This window comes from Sturnus vulgaris, chromosome 5 (genome assembly GCF_052056855.1).
Source record: "Sturnus vulgaris isolate bStuVul1 chromosome 5, bStuVul1.hap1, whole genome shotgun sequence".
Classification (NCBI taxonomy): Eukaryota; Metazoa; Chordata; class Aves; order Passeriformes; family Sturnidae; genus Sturnus; species Sturnus vulgaris.
This window is the reverse complement of record NC_142247.1, coordinates 46,362,208-46,384,480: the sequence shown is the minus strand read 5'-3', so window position 1 is coordinate 46,384,480 and position 22,273 is coordinate 46,362,208. Positions and strand designations below refer to the sequence as shown.

The 22,273-nt window shown below is 38.4% G+C and overlaps 1 protein-coding gene across 1 annotated transcript in view; it reads left to right on the top strand.

Moving 5' to 3' along the window:
• HMGA2 (high mobility group AT-hook 2) overlaps positions 1-22,273 on the top strand; it is a 116,086-nt gene that overhangs the window by 7,947 nt on the left and 85,866 nt on the right. The window contains exon 3 of the mRNA XM_014888570.2: positions 2,782-2,832. Within this exon, the coding sequence (XP_014744056.1) occupies positions 2,782-2,832 (51 nt within the window). The remainder of the gene's footprint in view (positions 1-2,781; positions 2,833-22,273) is intronic.

The window sequence follows — 22,273 nt, the reverse complement described above, 5'->3', positions numbered from 1 at the left end:
TCATATTAATCTTTATAAGAAATTTCACGTTTTTAATGCAGTACGCTTCGTGTTTGATAACATAACCAACCCTTCTTTAAGTTTGGTAATTTCATGTTTTAGCTATAAAAAACAAGGTCATGCCTCATAGCACCAAATGTTAAAACTTCCTGACCAAACACCACCTCTGGGTGGCCTGGAACTCTGTCAGGATTTGCCCCTCGCTTCAGAGGCAACACTTCAATTAAAGCCAAGAACCAACAGACTGGAGTGTTTTTGATGACGCAAAAACCTGTTCAGAGCAATGGCCATGTTTTAGCGCTTTCATGGAGAAACAATGTATTATCTATCTGATACACAGTAAAACATTTCTTCAAGGTTAAATAACGGGTAAATCTTACGCTATTGGAGAAAATGCAGACTGTATTTTAGCAAAACGCAGGCTGAAAAAAGAGAGAAGGAAGTGGAATATTTTCCTAAACTTCATGTATTTATCATTACCGCTGTGCTGGTACTACTCCTTTTGTTTGTTCTAGAAGTGTTTTGCCTTTCTCTTCTCTTGAAAATGAGATTAAAACTTCCACTTTGTAGGTTCTTTGTCCTTCATTTTCTGCAGTTTAATCTGTGAAAACCCTGCTATTTACTTACAGAATCTCTCAGTACCAAAACATCACTCTGGCATGCCTGGCTGTTTGCTCAGCTCACCTCTGGGAAAGATTTGGTTTAGATAAGAACTGTGGAAATGTTTTTCTTCTAACATGTGGTGGAAGTCATATATTGCAGGAATATAGTGCCTTTCAATCTGCTAGGTCCCCAGGCACTTGACAAACCATTACCCAAACTAGCCAGCAGGAACATCAGCCACTTCTGACATGGACCTTTGGTGGTGGTCGAGCTCAGCACTGCTCATGGGAAGCCGCCACACTGTGTGACAGTTTATGGCAGGAAAAAAAAGATTAGTTATTCAAAGAAATCTCTCATGTTCATTATAATTTGTAGGTAAAATTAGTGTCAAGTTTGTCCAGACTTTAGTTATTATACCAAGCTAGATTTTGTTTTCAAAAAGTCAATTCTTTTAAAACAGAGTTTTGGAAAAGGATCTTTCCTTCAGATGCAGTAATACACAAAAGAAAATAAATAGCCTTAGTGCTCTGATATCATATCAAGTGTTAATTTGTTAAGACCAATTATTACTGATATTTTCATTTTAAGGTTTAAGCCCAGATTTTCATGAAGTAAATGTAGAATCAGGGGGTACAGCTTATCAACGCTAAACCATATCTTGTTTTTTGCATCCTTCAGGTTATTACAAGGTATAAAGAAATTGAACGCTTAAAGGAAACAAAACTCTGAAATAGACAGCTACAGGATATAGTAAATGCACTTTAACAAGTATTCTCTTAAGAGGGTTTCACCTTACATGTAACGCTAGTATAAACGATTAAAACTCAAGTTTACTCTTTTAACAAGTCTGAGTGATAATTTTGCCCTTTAGGAGTGTGAATTTTATTTTTCACAGCTTTCTTATTGTGAGGTATTTATTTCAAAGTAACTGTGTTTAACTCACAAGGTAGGGTTTTTTTGTAGAGATTCCTCCGCTAGTTCCTCAGCTTAAGTTCTCTTTTAGAGAGATCCGATTTACACAGCATTAAGTTACAGTATATGTTACAGTGATTGACCAGCAAGTGATTTATTTAATGGCACGGTTTATTTCTAAGGGCAAATCAAATACATATGCGGTTAACCGGGGGGTGGGGGGGGGCTAAACAAAGCAATACAATTCATGTGCACTAAAATCTTCATTCTTGGGGACTTTGTATCTGGCAAGTCCTGCCCTGACTACAGATGGTGGCAAAATCCTGAGTGGAACAGGATTATTTACCTGGTATGAATGGGCATAGCCTAGCTAGAGAGAATAGCCTGATTTTTTCATTTTAAATTCTATAAGCTTTTTAGTGTACTGCATAAGTACAGTTATTAGTAGCAGTATTCACAATGTCATGCAATGGCATTAGTGGAAGAGCCCATAAAAGAACCATATTTCCTTTAAGCTGAGCTCCAGGAGCAACTGCTGGGCTTACATAAATATAGCTGTCACTTTTAGGGCCCCTTCCACATTGTTTCCTTAAACTGGAAAGGCAAGGTGTGTTTTGGGCCATAAAAGGTTTACTTGCAGCTTAAGGATGTGCTTTTACCTGGAAAATTTCATGTGAGAAGTAGAGAAATTGTTCCCAATAAGAACACAGACATGTTCATGGTCATATTCTGTCCTAATTAATTCCATGCATGAACACAATGAGACTAAAAAAGGAATTGTAGCCGCTGTAAATGGCTTTGATCAAACTTGAAGCAGGCTGTATTTTTAATTTAGTATCTTTAAGTACTTTTTGATGGCCTGTGAAAGACTAGATTTGATGTAATTGGAGGTTCTCAGGTTTCCCAATTGCCCTATGTCCCCACCTCAGCCTGCATGTTAGATGGCTGGCCAGGGCACCTCAGGCTCCTCTGAGGGCCCTGAGCAGCTGGGGCTGTGTGGGCACACTCCTCCATATCCCTGGACACAGTGTGCATCAGGGCTGGGGGCACCCTTGGGTGCAGGTGAGGCACTGCCTAGCCACACTGGCTAAGAAATGTCAGAAAAAGCAGCATAATCTCATTCTACCTGAAAGCACACAGATTAACTAGGGGGCCTGGTGCCACCCAAGAGGTATAATTGTAGCTAATGTTACAGGAAAGGAGTTCCTAGTTACTGAGGCTGTTAAGTAACGCTGAGGTATAAAATATGTTGTGTTTCTTTTACAGAAAGCAGAAGCCACTGGTGAAAAGCGACCTAGAGGCCGGCCCAGAAAATGGGTAGGTATTTCACTTCCAGATTTATTTGCTGTGTTATAAAGTCCATTCCTTCAGAGAACAGTAGTTTCATTTGTAAAATAGAGCATCTATCTTCTGTGTCTCTTTGTTCTGGTGGATTGACTAAGGGGTTAAGAGAGCAAAGAAGTTGATCACAGCTTCCTACCTTTAGACTCTGGTAGTTTGCTCAAAACACTTTACAACTGAGTGTTTGCTTCGAGTGAATATTTATGCATATCTTATCAGCATGAAAAGAGGCTCAACTCTTCCTTCAAAAGAGAGTAACAATAGTAACTTGTTCAGTAATTGAGTATCAAAGGTTAAAGGGGCACTGTCAAGCATCAGAGGGTGATAAGACTCAGATGTAGGGTGCACAAGATAAAGTTTAAAAACCAAAATGCTTTTGTTCTACATTGCCTGGAAACATGCATATTTTCCTTAAATCCAGTGAGAAAGAGCACAGATGAACAGCAGGATACCTGCACTTACAACTTCATTTTTCCATTCACAGTCATTTTCCTGCCTCATATATTTGTAGTGACTGGTAATATATTTCATTAGTAGCTTCTGCTTTTCCGGACCCCATTTAGTCTTTAGATGTGTCTGTCAGACATATGGTTTTATTCTTCAGCAATGGAAGAATTTCAGGCTTAAGTACCTGAAATTTTGTGTTGTGTAAACACGTTTACAGCTAATGAAGGCCTGCCTGGCCATCTGCATGTTTTTCACTTGTGCCTAGGCTTTCATGTAGGATGTCACTGGGAAAATAGGATTGAGTATTAGAAGATATAAAGGTGTGGCTGTATGCTTCATCACAAGCTAACATTTCTAATTTCCCTTTTCCGCTTTCCTTTCCCTGCTCAACATTTTACTTTAAACTTATTTTTCAAATCCACCCCCACCATCTCAATTTCAACCCCTTATCTCACACTGTATTCTCTTTCCTCTTCAGTCCTGTTATTTTCTCCTCCATTTTGTTCAGTTCTTTTGCATAGCTGTTAAAAGAGTTGTAAAAGTATATGCTTATAACAGCTCAAATAGCACCATAAGGTACTGAAAACTACAGCTAAGGTTCCCCAGAGTATCAGCCACTAAACACAGGAAGGCTGCCTTTAGCAGTCACTTTAAGAGCTAGTTCTATTTCATTGTCTGGTGAAGGTACCGCAGGATATTTCTTTGGGGAAAACAGACCACTGCATACTAGATGAGTGCTTTATACCCGTAGTTTTTAAGTCAAGCACTTTTCAGGTACATGAGAAAACTCACTGGCATTAAAAAAAGGTGGCTTTTTGAAATGTGTCTATGCTGATCTTCTCATAAGCAGCTTGGGGAAAGCAAATGCCAAGTGCAGTAAAACGTGGGTCAGTTTCTGTCTGCTTCCTCCCATCTGGCTTGAACCTTGCATATCTGGACACTGAGTGTTGCTTGCTTGATCCTCACCTTGGGGGTAATCCATGGGAAACAGCAGAAATATCTGATTTATGAGAGTAATTAATTTATAACAGTCAAGACATCCCCTCTGAGTTAGGAATGTGTGACAGGTGAATAGGGATGGTTGAAGAGTTCGGGGAAAAGGGAAAAGGCAGCAGCCTTATATGTTAAAAAGATTTTCTCTTCCAAGTACACATAGTCAGAAACTACAGTGAGTTTTCAGTGAAAAGGGCTAATATAGCACTTCTGGCATCTTGTAGGCTAGAACGTTCCCCTTCTATGTTTGTATTTTTATGGGGAAGAAAGAATAGGCAGTATCAATGGAGCATTCAGTCTGGAGTGCTCCACTTTGCTCCAATTTGTTAGGTCAAGAATATGATTTTCAGAAATGAGAATTTCTAAAATGGATTGTATGCATGACTTTATTATGAGACCAATACTTTAAACAGTTTCACTCATTTTTTAAAAAATTAATGTGTATATTGAAACTTGGTATTACTTTGCTGTTGTGCCTGTTGAAAGTGCAGTCTTTTTTTATTTTCTTACTCTGATGATATGATTGCTTCTTGTCATTTTCAGAGATAATGCTTCAATCTGCAGCTTGTATGGAGATAATTCTTCAGACAGTGAGAATCAAATATGCCATTTTCCCCCTTCTCATTTTTCTCTCTTTCCAGTTTAAATTGTTCATGGGTTCCACTTGTAGTTGTAATCAAGAGAGGAGTCTACCTGAAAGCAGATGCTACAGCAACATCCTTTCTGTTTAGACCTCCAACATGTGGTCAGAAAATGCCCCTTTTTATCACCCATATTTCAGTTTAATCCTTAATGATTATATTCTCCTTAAACCAATTTATTTATATGTCAGGCCTTACTGATGATGGTTTAGTATCTATGTAAGTAAGGAGTGTGTAGGATTTTTGTCCTGGAAGGGCAGAATCCTACATTTTCATAAGTTTGTAACCCTTTTCTTGGGAGTCTAGAAGTTCTATGTCATATGTTGTTCATCAAATTCTAAAGTATTATTTCTGCTGTTTCCTTCAATATGCTCATGCAGAGACATATGAGCTAGCAGATCACTGTAGAATTCCGGTAGCTTGTCTTCCTGCTGGTTCAAATTAAGTATTTAATGTTTGTGACTCACAGTGTATTTATTTATACATTATTTTTAGAAGAAAAGTAAATCTTTTTTGACTAGTATAAAACTGAGAGGGGGAGGGAGAGCCCAAGTGAAGAGAGCAAGAAGCCCAGTTTATCACAAGCATATGAGATATCAGATAATCTTTTTAATGCAATAATGTGTACTTTGCAAAGCTGTCAAGGGAAAGAAGACCCTTGTCAATCGAATAGATGGTAAAGATTAAACAAAATCTGAAAATAAAATATTCAGCTACATAGAAAAGCTTTCTAAATGTGGAGAGCTAATTGGATTAAAATCCTGACGGTAACAAGGTCAAGCAGATGGGAAATGAACATAGTTGAAATCAGAAACACCCAGCTTCCTGCTGTAAACTCACCTTCACTGTAGGTTGCTGCACGTGTGTGGAGCACATTGAAAGCTGGGAGTCTACTACCTATTAATCCTCTTCATGGGGGCCTTAGTACTCCTTAATTTTAGACGTTTTATTGCATAAACATATTCTAAGCTCCCTGGATGCACCTGCATTAGTCTGTTAGTATGCTTTGGAAATGCATCTCCTAATTTTTCCCACTTTACTCTATGCGTTGTGTAGCAGTCTCAGAGCTCATTGGTTGGAGTCCTTTCAAATGAAACCGAATTGGAAGATGTGCTGCAGAAGTGCAGTCTGGTAGGCATTCAACCCACAGGACTAGGCTAGAGTGAAATAAAAACCTCTTAAAAGGTATGTGGTTTGCACCTGAGGTCCTCAGCACCATCCTGTGGTCCATATTGTAGACATAGCCTTTGATGCTTAAAAAAAAGACTATGAAACAACCTCTTTTTTATTAGCAGAATTATTTTATGTAGCACAGGCATAAAGTCAAATTCACATTCACAGAAGACAGTGAAAGGTTTATCATTAACTTCATCAGGGCCACGTGCTTGCTATTGAGGCCTGATGCTGCTGCTCATCAGCAACTGTTTTGCTCATGGCTTCACATAGCCCTTTTAAAGAGCTAGAAGAGGTTTTTTATTTTATTTATTTGATTTGTGTATGCCTATGATTTGATTGAAAGGAAGAGATTGAAGGTTTATGAGTAGAGCAGAGAGCTAAGTAATCAATTGTTTTGCTGTTTGTTCCAAAGAACAGCATTGAAAAGCCATGGAAATTTCAGTCTTCTAGTGCTCTCAGGTATCAGTTTAATGGAGGAATCTGAAATTAAATTTTGAAGTTGATGTTGTAAAGGGTATTTGTTTTTTATTTCCATTGCTTTTGTTGAGTCTTTAGGTAGAATTTTTTTTGCATTTCCAAATTGTTTGACCTGAACCAGAAACTCTCTGCATGGCATGGCAGAGTTGTTGCAGGGAGTAGTCCAGAGGTTTTTACAGCCTTGAGCAGGATTTTGGTGAGAAGAGATGGCTGATTCCATGCCACATAGCTGTTTTAAAAGATGGATAGATGCAATTCTAGAATTTGCATGATTGTAACAGTAGAAAATAGTCTGTGACCTTCTGACCAGGGACATGTGGGGTGCATGTGAAGCATCTGCTTGCACGTCTCATCACTGAAGTCTAAGTAAGAACTGTGACTTATTCAGAAAACTTGCAATGATTTTGTTTCCTGCTAGCAGTATAGAGAGCACATTTCAGTTTGGTAGGAGATAGGAGATAATGAGAAATTAATTTCCTTAAGCAGATTTTTAATCCAGTCTTGTCATCTAGACAAGATGAGAGGGTAGGGGCTGTTCAGCCTGGAGATAGCTTCAGACAAACCATAGAGCAACTCCCAATAACCAAAGAGAGCTACAAGAAAAATGGAGATGGATTTTTTACAGACACCTGTAGTGATAGGACAAGAGGAAATGGCTTTAAACTGACTAGAGTGGTTTAGGTTAGATATTAAGAGGAAATTACTTACTGTGAGGGTAGTGAGACGCTGAAACAGTTGTTCAAAGAAATTGTGAATGTCTCACCCCTGAGAGTGCTCAAAGCCAAGGTGAATGGGGCTTTGAGCAACCTGTTTTAGTGGAAGGTGTCTTAGCCCATGGCAGGGTGTTGGAGCTAGGTGATCTTCCAGGTCCCTTCCAACTCAAATAATTTGATGATTATATGATGGATGATTATAGTGCTTTTTTAATGAGGGTAGAGATTTATACAAAATGCCTTAAGCAGTGCCAAACCACATTTGAAAAAAAAAATTACAAAAATGCTTTTTTTACAGTAACTTTTTCTTCAGATTATTTCCCAGTGCAATTCTATCATAGCCGAGATGCAAAACCTTAAACATGAAATTGGTGAAATGTTTCTATGCCAGCAGTTCCTGTGTCAGGGCAAGGACTCCTAGTATTCATTAAGATTTTGAGAATGAGATTCTTAATTTTGAAGAAATGCATATCAAGGAAATCCCATTCCTCAGACGACCCACCAGTGTTTTGAGGCTATTTTTTGCCCATATTAGCTCAGTTGGTCAGAGCATGATGTAGTAAGACCAAGATTGCGGATTCAATGCCCATACAGACATTCACTTAAGAGTTGGACCTGATGATCTCTGTGGGTCCCTTCCAACTCAAAATATCCCGTGAATATGTGAACACTGAGCCTTTCCACACCTAAGTCAAGTTTCTAAGTCAAGTTTCTGCCTGATAATGACATACTCTGATGTAAAGTCATTTAACTAATATTTTTTACTTCTTATGCAGGCAGTCTTTTTTGTCTCGTATGAAGTCATGGTCTAAGGATGCTTAAATTCATGCAATCTTATTCACTGGGTGGTAGAGCGAAAGAACAATGTTCTGTGATCATAGTCCAACCTGTTCCAAAGAAGGCTTTGTTATAACTGTGGTGAATTCTCAGCTGGAGATATTAATCTTCTGACACTGTGGAGAACAACCTAGACAATAAAATAAGACACATAATTGACTTCTAGATAGCAAAAGGTTAGTGTGAGACTTCCCTCCTTTGCTGTGGGGCTTACCAGTGTATCTCTAAGCTGGGCTAGAGATTCTGCTGTTACAAGAACATGTGTTTAAATTAAGTACTACCAGCTCCATTTGGAGCAAGCCATGGCTGAGGTAAAATTTAAGTTGCATATATTGGATGATGAATGAAAAAGTTGCTATTTATGTAATTCCAGAAGATAGCATAGATAAAAATTCAGTTTCTTGTTCTTGAAAGAATAACAAAACTTTCATTATTTTGAATTTTTACAACTTTTGACTACTCTATCTGTAGTGTTACTGCTTCATGTGAAGCACATCGTGAAAATTTACATAAGTTGTGGTTACTTTAATCTTCCAAACTACCTTAGCTTCCTTCTGGAGGTCAGAGATAATATTTTATGACTTGGTAATATAAAATACCTTCTTTCTTGAACATGTTCTACACCTGTGTGGGCAAGAACATCACTTGAAAGTGTTCATTGTTTCAGTGGTCTAAAGAGCATGAAGGGGCTTTTCTAATTATGAAAAAAGGACTATTGACCTCTCCTTTAAAATTCCTAAACTTAGGAAGTGAATGAAGGACTTGAATTAAAAGCCTTAAAATCTTTATACCTATACACTTACTTTCCAGTATAGATGACCTGTAAAAGAAATAATTTCTCAAAACATGAACATTTTGACAAAAGCAGTGATGGTTGTACTTTTCTCCTCTGACTCTGTTTTTCCCTTTTGCCAATTTTTAGTTGTTTGCTTTTTTATACTTTTCAATTCAACATTCTGGGAAAGAAAAAAAGTCTTACATGCTTGTACCAAATGCATTAAAAAATTACTAAAAATATGTTCTGTCTCCCCAGTGATCAGAGATGTATGTGTCTTCATTTCTTTAGACATTTATCTAAGCAAACGGTGTCCTTCCTTGGAATATCAGAGTCCTGTTCTTTGTTGATATAAATGGATGTAGCAACATTTATTTGAAAGAGATCACAACAGAAAATATAGTCATGATACCTGTTTTCTAAAATGCATTTATATTAGCAAAAGGGTATTTCACTCATTCTCTAATTCACTTCCACTTCTGTTAATGTATATTAAAAGGTATCATCTTAGCTAAAAAAACCCCTTTTACTTCATCTGACATTTCAGACTCCTTAAAGAAAAATCTTTTATCTGTTTGAGGTCCAAAGAGGAAATTTTATCAGGTAAAAAATGCACCAAGTAAAGTTAAAGCGTCTCTAGTGAAAGCCAAACTGAAATTCTTAGCTATTTCTATATTATGATCTCAGATAATAGGTGTTAAAGAACTTTAAAAATCAGTTTTCCGTTTGGCTGTGGGCTTTGGTTTTTACTAGCCTCACTGCCCATTTTACATACGAGGAAACTGAGCACTGAGGCTGCTTGCCACAACATCAGGAGGCATTTTTATTCCTGCAATGTTTGAATTCTTAGGGTTTTTTACTAACATAGTTATCAACAACTGTGCATCCAAATACCTGACAGAGAAAATCAGGTAAAGAAAAGTACAGGCACTCATTCTTGCTCCTACATTTCCATTTTCACTATTTAAATTGTTGTGAATGCAGAAAGAGAAGCTGGGCCTCGCCTCCATTGAAACTCCATAAGGTTAATTGCCGTGCCCAAGGAAATCTGTAGGAGAGCCAGGAATAGAACTCAGACTTCCTGGCAGCCTGCCCTGTGCCTTCAGCTCAAGGCCATCCTCCTCCAGTAAAGCTTGCTTGAGAGCACATTGGATGAAGCACGGGGGGAAAGAAACACACTTTTCAATCCTGTATTTTAAACCAATAGATTTTTTTTACCTGTTTCTGCAAATTCAAGTGTGACTATTTCAGTATCTCTGGTATATGTCTAGCTGGTGGCAATGAGGAGTAGGAGTAAGATATTGAAAGCATCTATATATCATCCCTACAGATATTTAAAAAACATGAAGATGTGGTCCTTATGGACATGGTCTAGTGGTGGGCTTGGCAGTGGTGGGTTAATAGTGAACTTGATGATCTTAGAATTCTTTTCCAAGTTAAATGATTCTGTGATTATGTGATTCCATATACAGGATGGAATAAAGAGATTCAGGACCAAAAGGGTTTTGAACCAATCCCACATACAAGCCTGAAGGATATTTGATGCATAGTGATGATATTTTCTCACCTTTGTAACTTGATTACATACATGTCCAATACTGATTGATTAAATAACAGACAAATAGTCACAAAAACAAGGTGGTTCCATGAATATTTGGAATATGGTTACTCTCCTTTGAGTATTAGCCAATCTGAGTCATAGCTGTGGTACAAGCCCATTCCAAGTCACCTCATCTAGAAATAAATGAGTCACGTCATCTATTTCCATTCCCTGTCCTCTAGAAAGGTAGTGCTGGAGAAGGAATAAAAACCCATGTTTTAAAGTGTGATCCAGAAGAGAAGATTCAGAGTCAAGACTCTAGATTTTCTTAAAATCTCTGACTAATTGTGCCACTCCTTTAATATAATTTAATTTAATTCTGCTTTATACTGCAAGCCCCCATAGTGCAATAGCCCAACAGGAAGATACCATGTTTTTTCTCCGCAAGAAAAGGCCATCTTATAAATGGCACTCAGTCCCGGAGTAGGTGAGTTGACTCCTATCAATTAACAGTTACTATAATAATTAAAGGCAGGTAATACTTTTGGCTTTGTCCTGCATTCTGTACAGACCCAAGCAGGCAATGTGGATGCCAAGGAATACAGGGTTGATACTCTTCTGGAGGAGTTTGGGATAGACTGATACTGTGATAATTAATATTTGGAGAGTACTTTCAGGTGTTTGAATTAAAATCATTATATGCATTAAGTGCAAGTATTGTTGTTTCCTCTTCCTTAATCCTGAGACTAAGCCTCACTTCAAATTACAGTTTAGCATTACATTTTAGGTATGAGTAGATTTTCAACATTAAATAGCTGCAAAATATCCTCACCAGGAATTGTCTTCTAATTCTGTAGCACACAATACTTAGTGAAGAAAAATACTTTCTTTTTGTCTCTGCTATTTTGAATTTCTTTTGTGCTAGCTCCCATTTAAAATATAAATGGAGCATAGTTTACAATAGCATTTACAAGTCCCTAAGTGAGATATTTGTCAGACTGCAAAGGAAAACCAAAATAAAAGTTGAGGGACAAGACCCTGAGATTTGAAACTTGTGACTTCACAAGCTGTATTGCTTAAATAGTCAGATTGGGATATGCAGTTTAATGATGTAAAGATGCAGTAGTGACACTGCTGCTAGAAGAGGAAGAAATCCAGATATTTTCAGTTTTGGGGGAGCCCTGATAAACATGGAGGCCTGGGAAGATGAAGTCTGAATGAAAAAGCCATATGTTGAGAAGTATGTAACTGTGGAGTGGAGGGTGATAATGCTGACAAGACTGTATTGCATTCCTGTATTGCTCTCTGTTCAGAATGGTTCTGGTTGCACAAAATATGCTAATTAGCCTTGCTGTTAATGTAGGCTGTTGGTGGGATATTATTTCCTTCTTTAAAATTTCTTTAAAATACAGTGAGACAAGGAGACTGCTTCTTGGTTGTTTTGATGGCGCAGTGGTTTCATTTCAGGAAGGAAATCCTACTTGTGCAAAAGGGCAGCCAGCAGCCACCCTGTGCTGATGGGAGGGGAAGGTGGATTTATTTCTCGAATGCAGGCATCTCTGGGTTTCGTCCTTTTTCTTTCATGGTATAACATTGCAGGGAATCTGTTACACCCAAGCTACAGCCTGTCTCACTAGGGTTTTGATTTCTATCATCTGTTCCCTTCCAGGACAGGCTCCTAAAATATTTTAGAAGTCTATGTATTATCTCCAGAGATATTTAAAAGACATATAGGTGTGATCCTTAGGGACATAGTTTAGTGGTGAACTTGGCAGTACTGGATTAATGGTTGGACTTGATGATCTTAGAAGTCTTTTCCATCCTAAGTGTTGAAAACTGGCCTTAATTAGTACTCAAAAATTGTGTCGCTTCTTCTCTGCATGGCATTTCAGCTTCAAGAGGAGGGCTGGAGAATGCTTCTCATCCAGGAAAACACAGGAGCTTGTGATTTGGACACTTATATAGAAGGTGTGGGTTTAAATCTTCATCACATTTGCTAATCGATAGACTCCCTGTGAACAGTCTTTCTCAGAGATGCTGATGTCCAGGCTGGACCTGAGCACTGTGAATGGTGCTATGCTCTGTCCAGGTAATTCATAGCTCTGAAGGCTTCTCTAGGGATGGAGCTAGGTTTTGGATAGCTGTTGGCTGAAACTTGAAATGAAGTGGAGTTTTAGTGGGGAGGTAAGGCTAGCTGCCTTAGATTATCAATTTTGAGCATGTTCGCCTAATTAAACTCAGAGGACTTGAAGGTTAGTAAGAAAATACTAGGTAACTGAGGAACTTCCAGAGATAGCTGCAGAGAATAGATGGGTCAAACCCCACTCTAGTGAAATCTCCACATACATAAGATGTTATTTGTGTGTTTTATAGCATGGATGCTAGAATTTTGCTGGCAACACCTTGCTGCAATCTATTTGCATGTGATTTTAATTCCTTCTCTTGCCAGTTTAAATTATATTCCCTGTTATCATTGCAGGTATTGTAGAGTTTCAGGGTTTTTTTTGGCAACTCAGTTATATATCTCTATGAGTGCTATTTCCATAGCAGTTTTAGGAGATTAGTAATGAATAATGTATGTCTTTATTCTGCTTTTTCTTTTCACTTCGTTAAAATAAACTCTCTGTTTTCAGTTTGTTTTATTCTACTCTGTCAATCCTGAAAACTGCTGAACTGTGGAACTGCAGGGTCAGACTTTGGTGCTACTTATGATGATTTAAATAATAGTACTGATAAATTAAATTTGATTGTATATCTGTATTGGTGTCAATGGGAATGACGCCTGGTCCTCAGAGATTGGTTTGCTTTGATTAAAAGTGATTTACCAATGGTGGCAGTCTCAATTTTGGAGACTTAAAGATAATGAGTGAATTGGCACAATTTAGGGTTTCTTCATCTTGTCTGTTCTGAGTAACTGCTGAGAGCTTAAAACCAGTCTGACTGGTAGTTTCTGTATGGAGCAGAACTCACAACTTTACCTAATATGTTACCCAAATCCATTTTGACTGTTATCCATTATCCCTAGAGCAATTGGAGCCTTTTACAAGATGCAATAGAAATGCACACATATGTGAGCTTCGCTGTTATGATTTTATTATGAAATTGCATTGTGTGAATATGTTCTTGCGGTTTCCTTAGTATTCACAGAGCAGCCATTCAGGTTCTGGCTGCTTCTCTTGCTTTGTTTCCTGTTAATGATGCTAAATGCCTTGAGAAATCTGCTTGGGGACCCTCCTTCCATGTTCAACTGTTTATTTGGGTTTTGAAAAAACATCTCACACAAGTATATAGAGTACTTGGATCAAAGTATTGACTATGTAGAGGAGACAAGGTGCCTTCTGACATAGCACGCACTGTTTCATTCATTAATGTTCATTAACATTCATATACTGTTTGGAGGTGTCAGAGGTGTTTGAAGTTTTCAAGGTACTTCAAGAATGACCATTCAAGCAATTGTTTCATCAAGATTTACACATAAGTGTCATTGAGATAGGTAGACTGACAAATGGTCTACCAGTGAGACACCATGCCCCGGTCTAGTAGATTGAATATGTAGCCAGGAGATGCATGATGAAATATTAGGTTTGTTGAAGTCAATGGCCAAACTCCTAATGAAATCACTTGCCTGGATTTCAGCCCTTCTCCCTCTGCCGCTAATGTGATACATAACTGTGTTTTGCATAGTTACAAGCTCTATAAATTGTGTGAATAGCCATGTTGGCATGAAACTCAGGTAATTTGAGGAAGACTATCTATACACATTCAACAGAAACTTTATGGTGACTCTTATATAACAAGAGCAGTATTTGACTAAATCTGTGAATGCAATAAATTTAAAATTAATGTTAGCTAAGTTTTGAGCAGTCACTGCATGAGTAATGGTGAATAATGGAGATATACACAGAAGATTTTTACTCTTGCTTTTTTAATTATAAAGCACTTGTATGCAACTTAAATAGTTATACTTCTTAAAGGGATAACTTCTTCAATTATTTCTGTAAATTATTTGAAAAGTGAAATAAGGACAGCTCTGTACTGTAACCTATAGCACTTTTAAAAAAGATATATAAAGATGTGGTTTTGAAAATGCCAGAATTTTCTTGCTTTTCCTCTTGCGTAACTTTATTGAGCTGTGGTCATAGGTACATACATACTGAGGGTGTATTAGTTACTGAAACAAATTCTTTTAAATGTGAGTTTTTGTAAAGTTGTGCCTTCACTGAAGTGAATCCAATAGAAAGATTCTAACTTACTTGGTTGAAGTCAGAATTTCTTTTTCCAAAGGTTTGTAAATGGTGATATATAAATTGGAAACCCTTCTTAGTTATGCTAACAAAAAAACACCTATTATGGTTTTGAGTAAGGGAAATAATTTGCCCTTTAATCTCCAGTATATCTTAAGGGAGAAGGTTTTGCACACTGTATTTTTTGTTTAAACTAGAACAAATCCTTTACGTAAAGACAGTATCCATTGCGCAGATAACAACAAAGAAAAAATTTGCTATAGCTGAAGTTCACACATGAGCACAGAAACGTTTCAAAATTGTATTCTTAATAATAATTTTGCTCCAAGCAGAAAGGTACTTTATCTCTTTCACTGCACATTTCAGGAAGTAGGTCTCAACCTTTGCAGGCAAGCCAGATGCAACTGCTTTCCAAGAAAGATGTTGTTAATTCCATTATGCCAAATCACAAAAAAGGCTATTTACAGGAGAAGTTAGAGTAATCATGATCTTTTTGCATAATTATAAATCACTGTGGTTTTCTTTGCATGGTTAAAATTTCAAATAGTAATTAAGTAATGTCCCAAAGCAAGTTTTGTGCATTCCAAAGCTCTGTACACCTTTCTTCACATTCCTGAAGCCATTATCTTGAGTGTATAATAAATGAGAAGCAGAACTCTAGTGATTTAGTTAGCTTTCTCATTTTTTTATGTGTTAGTTTTCAGAAAAGCTTTTAGTGACCTGAAAACAAAACCAGAAAAAAACAAAAGTGGAGAAATTCTGTCCTTTCTTCACACTTCTGTGAGCATTTCAGACACTTTGCACAAGTATAGAAGCACGGGTGAACATAGCTGTATGCATTCTGTTTGTCTTCGCTGGGTCAACATTTGAATCCATAGCTTGCCTGATCTCCTCATTTAGGGCTGCATAAGTGTCATGGATAGAAACTTTGAAAAAGTTCTCCTTTTCAGTAATTCAAACATGATCAGGCTGTTGAAAAATTGAAAAGGGGATTTATCTAATTTTAAAAAATGTGTGACCATTTATTTTGAAAATACCTAACAAAATAAATGTCCAATCCTAGACTAACTGAGAATATGAGAAATATGAGAAATTGCATGTAACCTTCAAGAAAATCAAACAGTAAAGAGTAGAAAACAGGCAAAAAGAAGGAACAAAGAGCCCAAGTCTCTAAAACACCTAGAGTAGTGGGGAATTGTCACTTTCAGATTATTAGATTGAATTTGATTTTACCAGCTGTCAGCTCTATTGTGTCCCGTGTGCTAATATCAGAATTTTCCGTGTAGGGTGAGCAAGTGTCTTAAGTTATCCATTTCTTATTTTGCATGCTTATCATAGCTCCTCTGCCTCTTTCAGTCTAGGAAACTGAAAGGAAAAATAATTTTTCTTCTTTCAGAAACAAAGGTGGCGTGTAAAGCTCTTTTGTTTATAGCAGTTATGCTCTGTATATCAAGGCTCAGCGTAACTCTCGTACTACCTGAGTTAGATGGAGTTTAGGAGGTTACATTCCTCTTTTTGGATTCTGTTGCTCAGCCAGATACCTAGGGATCTCCTAGTAGCTAGTTCATTATGGTTATCTTGCTTTATTGAAGACAGAATAGCCAGACCCAAGAGACAAAAGCCATGTCAGCTTGAGGAGGAGGGCAGAATCATGGGAAGTTTGAAGGCAGGTCAGAATCACTTCATTCCCTTCATTCCTGTCTTAAGCTATATGTCTGATTTTGTTCTTCTAGAGAGTGCAGAGTTGGACCCACAGCTGGTGATTTAAACTGCTATGACATCAAGATTGAATTTGAGTGGCAACACATCAGCACCATGAATGACTTATGAATAAAACAGAAATTTTAAGGGACATTTTAAGGGACATTCACTTGGCTCAAGTGAAAAGTAGAGAATATTATTTGTACAGATGGAAACGTCCATGCCCACTAAGGTGCAGTGTTGTCTTTGCTAATCTCAGCTATATTTGTGTTTGAGTGTGAATTTTCTCCTTTGCAAAGTGGTTCTCCTTCTAGTCAGTCTGTAAGTGAAGTCATAATCCCACAGCTGACATCATAGTCTGTAATCATGGAAAGTATTGTGATCTCGCAAATACAGTCTCTGAATGATGGGAAAATGAGCTGTAAAACAGGAAGTTGCTGTTTAAACTCAAACCAATGGCAATTATCAGAAACAGAGAAAGCAATAAGACAGTTCTGTAGGGCTAAACTGATTTTTGGTGTAGTACTGCTGAAGGCACTTGAGTTACCCCAGGGAGGAACTTACCCCCTGCATCTGGAATGACTTGATGGCAAGCATAGAGAGGAAGTGAATTTATGCTCCAGTTAAATACATTGGAAAGTTTTCCCTTGTCTGAAAGCCTTTCTTTATCTCTGAATTTCCTGGCTTTTGTGGATTTATATTAGATCTTTAATGTTATTTCAATGTATTTTTTCTGGTGTTTGATGTCTTTTGAGTTGTTTTTACAGATATGTATTTAATGAAAGTAAAAGCTGTTTTCTATTAAGGAGTTTGCAAAGCTTTCATGAGCAGTGAATGGCTACCAAACGTAAGATGTCTTTTTTGTTCAGATTGGTGGCTGTTACTTGTGTGGCTGAAACATTAATTTCAATAAGAAGATCCAAGTATCTCTTACAAGAACATTTTAGCACCTCTTTTCCAAGGCTAAATACTACTGCAAATTTTACTTTTTTACCAAAGGATTGCCTCAGCAACTCTATATGCAGTCTTAAAATTAGTGATCTGCAGTATAAATAGAACATCAATACATTGTGCTTGTCAAACCTTGACAAATAATTATTTGTAAGACACGTGGAAAAACTGAATAAGTTACCTGTTTTACATATATACAAGTTTCTCACCCTTACTCAGAAGATATCAGAATTCCCTGTTCTAAGCCTGCTAGGGGCAGAGATAATGTACAGTCAGCCATGGGGAGTGAAGCTTTTGAGGATGCAAGTGAATGAAGGGTGTTATTTGTGCACAAGCCAAACTCCCAACAGAAACAGAAATTGGTTCTCGCTTGGTCTCCCGAGTCTGTGGCATTTCGCCAGTTGTGTCATGGTGTAAAAGAACAAGGGGCAAGAGCCACAAGTTTCAACAAGGGGAATTCCCATGTAGCGAGGAAAAGAAATCCACCACAGAAAGGGGTAAGCAGGGGACATACTCTGTAGAGAGGCTGAGGAATCTCCCTCCTTGAGGAAAGCTCAGGCCAACCTGATCTGACTTCCAGTTTAGAAGTCAGCCTAGCTTTGAGTAGAAGGTTGGATGAGAGAAGCATCAGGCACCTTTCAAAACAAAATTTAGATGCTTTTATGCTATACCTGTCTATGTATTTGACCCTGTTGTATCTCAAATATTTTAATTTTAATTTAAGGTATACTTCCTTCTTCACCAGTAGTGAAATGGCAGGTATTTGAGCTTTGACTGCTTACAGGTTTTCTTTTGTGCCAGATCAATAGAGTTGCCCCAATTTTGCTTTAACTGCCCATCTCACTCAGTGCTAAGTCAAGGGAGGAGGACTAAGAACCTTAATTTTGGAAAGTCTTGGTGAGAGCCAGATGGCATCCCAGTACTGTGTGTGCTCTTTGCTTCTGAGAGAAAGAGAGTTCTCCCTGTTATAAAGTAGATTTTTACCCCTCATGCTGAGAATCCACTGTTCATTGTTTTTTTTCTTTAAACAAAGGTGAAAGGCAATTTCATCTGTGTTTCTGCTGTGTTACGTAGAAGAGCAGAACCAGGGGACAAAAATCTGTCCAATCTATCTGTTTGTTTTGCGAGCGGTGAGGCAGGGCACATGCCAGAAAGTTGTGCTCCTGGCACTCCTACTGGAGGTCTGTGAGGGGAAGAAGCTGGGGGCAGTACATGGATGGACTATGAAAATGGGAAAACAGCATTGGTCTGTGCCTGTAGCAGGATCAGCTATAAAGGTACAAGACAACTTACACTATTCTTGTTCCTCTACTGCCCTTGTTGAGGTGTCCCATGTATGTGCCATGACAGGCTACACTTCTGTGTTGTGCAAGAGAGGGGCAGCTTGTCATTGCCTGAGGGGAGTGTGAATTGGCATGGCTACACACCAAACTGCAGTGATCCAGGAGCTGTCTGGGCAGCAATCAAAGCACAGTTAGTTCTGGGATCTCTGTTGCCTACAGCAGTTTAGGCCTGCAGAGGGGAAGTGCTCCCATGTGCGTGTGCTGCAAATCCCATACTGATAATGCATACAGCCACAACATCTCCCCTCTGCTCTGACCTCACCTGCTACAGCTGACCCACGGATCTGCCACTCCACTGCTGCAAATGGCTGCTGCCAGACAGGGACAGGGAGGTTGCAGTGGTCAGTGATCTGATGGGAAAGGTCCTTGCTCGGCCCTACCAGGCAAAAGTTTCAGCTGAAAGATTATGCCTGTACTGCCATGTTGATCCTGCAACTGGCCAACTTGGCCATATCTTTGACTTACTGCACCCATCTGACTTGCCAAAGAGAGAGAGCTCACCAGTCTCAGCATTAGGGTGTTTCGTGGCAAAGGTGTGTGGGCACCAGTTGCTCTGATGGATGTTGCAGTAGGTAGGCACCAAGAGGAGTCAGTTTTAATTTGGTCTGAAGTCCATCAAGTAGCTTATTTTTAACACTTGGCCAAATGCATTGTTTTCCAGAGGAAAACATGATCCATCCATAGATTAGCCACAGAATACTTGTTTTGTTTTCTTTTTAGAAAGAGAGAGAAGCATAAGGTTCACAGTAGTTTGAAAGTAAGGTCCTGTGTTCTACATCTTATCAAAATGTAGCAAATATATTCCTAGCCAGTAGGTTTTTTGAATGTTGCCCCTGGACCAAAAGTCATGAAGGAAAATTTTTCTTTCCCTGGTCTGTGTCAGCACTGTGTGAACATATGCCATAGATCAGGTCTGGAGGAAAGTTTTTGTTTTCTTTTTTTTTTTATTTATGTGAATACTTGCAGTAAAACCTAACAGTTCATCTGTTCAACTTGTTTATTCCCTACTTGCAGTTTTACTAATCCTTATTTTTTTGTGACATCATAATGATTTCCATAGCAACCAGTTGTGAGATTGCAAACAAAGCATTATGCCTTCAGGTGCAGAATGAAAAGATAAACTCTTAAGAAACAGGTTTTCAGACAAATGACCCTATTAATAAAGAATAAGAGGATTGGATAAAAATCCCCAAACAGATGGTGTGTAGTACCGACAGAGGTGATTCAAGCTGACCCTATGTTAGGATTTCCTGTGAGGCTATAGTATTGTTAGAAGGCCATAAAAATACATGGATCTGCAAGAAATTATTTTTTCATCTCTTTAGAAATGGTCACGTTTCTATTTAAAGCTGCTGTGTTTGTCAAAGCAAAGTTACCTCTTGACTTGTGTGTTGTTTCAAAAAACCACAAGCCTGCAAGGTATAACTATTTTTGAAAAAGACACTATTGATTCCTCAAGGACATTGTTGTGAGTGTGATCCATGTTCAGGTGAGATCCATAATGAGTTTCTTGCAAAAGCTTCCTCAGATTATCAGCAGCAAACATTTCTGATAAACTTCATTGCATACATAGTTGGAATGAAAGGACATGGTGAAGCAGTACTACTAGCAGTAACTTTATGCTTGACGATGTTTCCTACATCCAATTTCACGTTTGGATTAACAGCTCTTCTTCCACTTCTGCTGCTTAGTGGGACACAGTTAAACAGTTAACCCTGTTTAAAAGAGCAATGAGTCCTTCTTGGTGTTGAGGACTGTTCTCCTTACATTGCCACCAAGCAGACAGATTTTCAATTCCTCCCTGATACACTGGAGCTCTTAGTTTAAACAAGACAGGAGATGCAGGGGTGAGTCCATAACAACCAAGTAGTTTCTGGGGCTATGCTTTTATGTTCATATCCCTTTAGTCCTTGTTCTTCTTACTGGGGCAGTGTGTTGGGAAAGCTTACAAATCACAGCAGCTTTGTAACCTTGTTTCTTATGCTTCTTCCTGGCTTCTAACAGAGATGGAAACTTGTCCATGGCCTTGGTTCAAGACTCTCTAAATTCATGGCCTCAGCTTGCTTCAGATAGGTCTCTATCACCCTTCAACCACTTAATCTCCTTGTGGTAGCAATCTTCTCCTCCTACCCTGTCTCTAGGCACTTTTACCAAAAGCACCTAAAAACAACAGCAAGTTTGTGGAGATTGCATTAAATGGGCAGCATATCCTGTGTGGAGCTTTCCACTCTCCATGCTTTTTCTTCAGCTTCTTCACTTATCAGACCTTGAGACAGGATTTGTATTTATTGGTGTGTCAATTAATAAAGTTACAGTAGGTCTTGCTTTATTTAATTGTGTTTGTGCTCTTCAGGCATCTTTGTCTTACCCTTGTTTCCCTCTTCTGATAACAACAGGAGGGATTTCTGTGTGGGCCACTTGCTCTAGCTCTAAATACTTTGCAAGTTTCCTTTCCCTTATAGGTTCTCACAGGCACTATTTCTTAGTTTCTCTGAAATACTTCCCCTAGGATTTGTCTCTTTTTCCCCCCCCTAGCATTTCAAAGTTTGGACAGGGATTCTCTGCTTCCTGAGGTTTTAATAATTACATCCTCTGTGCCCAGCCATGGCCTGTTAATGGAGTCACGTGCACTGGGTTTCTTACAGGACTTTTCTGTTTGCTGGTCCCAAGAGAGCAGAAGAACAACAAATGCTTTGGGCTTTTCCTGAGCAGCAGAAGTGGCTGGGAGGGGGTGCTAAATCTTGATCTCCATCCTGAGGAAACAACCATAGTAGGTTTGCTCTTAATTTTGATGAGATGAGGTGAGATGAGGTGAGATGAGAACAGTTGTTCTGGGGAATGGGATGTATTGTGCATAACATGTAAATCATATTTCTTGTGTAAACCTTACAGTTTTTTGTCAAGATAATACCTTTTCCCTTCTGAACAGTAAGGCATTTTGCATTTTGGTAGCTTTGTCCCCAGTACAGTTTCTTCAGGTGCTTGAAAATTAAGTTTGTATAAAGGTGAATGTACTAGATGGTTGCAGAGATACTGACAGCTTTACAGGGATGTGGAATATTTTCTATTTGTGTGGGTGATATTCAGCTAACAGGGATAGATTTGAGATGATTAATTTATTTTCCTCAACGAGTCAAGATGAGAGGTGATCAGCCATCCCTTGAGCTGTCTCTGTGGTCTGAATATAAAGCCATACCATGAAATACCAAGAAATGAGAAGATTAATTGTAAGGTTCTTGTTTTATTCTTCTTCCCCCTGTTGTCTATCATGTTTTCCCTTCTGTCCTCTGGGCCAGGTCTTCCATCCTGCTGCAGGTTGCTTAGGCCTCTCTTTGCAATTTTCTTTCAGTTAAGTAAATCTGATGTAGGGAAATGGTGCTCCTTGAAATATTTACCCTAGTAAATACCCTGCTTTCCGTGGGCCTTGTAGACAGAAGAGCAAATCCTTCAGCTTTGGGAGGAAATGTACAAAGAGATGGTGTCTGTTAAGGTTTTTGTATGCCAGAAAGAATAAAAAAACCCTGTTGCATTCATCAGATACCTAGAAAACCTGTTGTTGGTGGTGTATAAATGCAAACA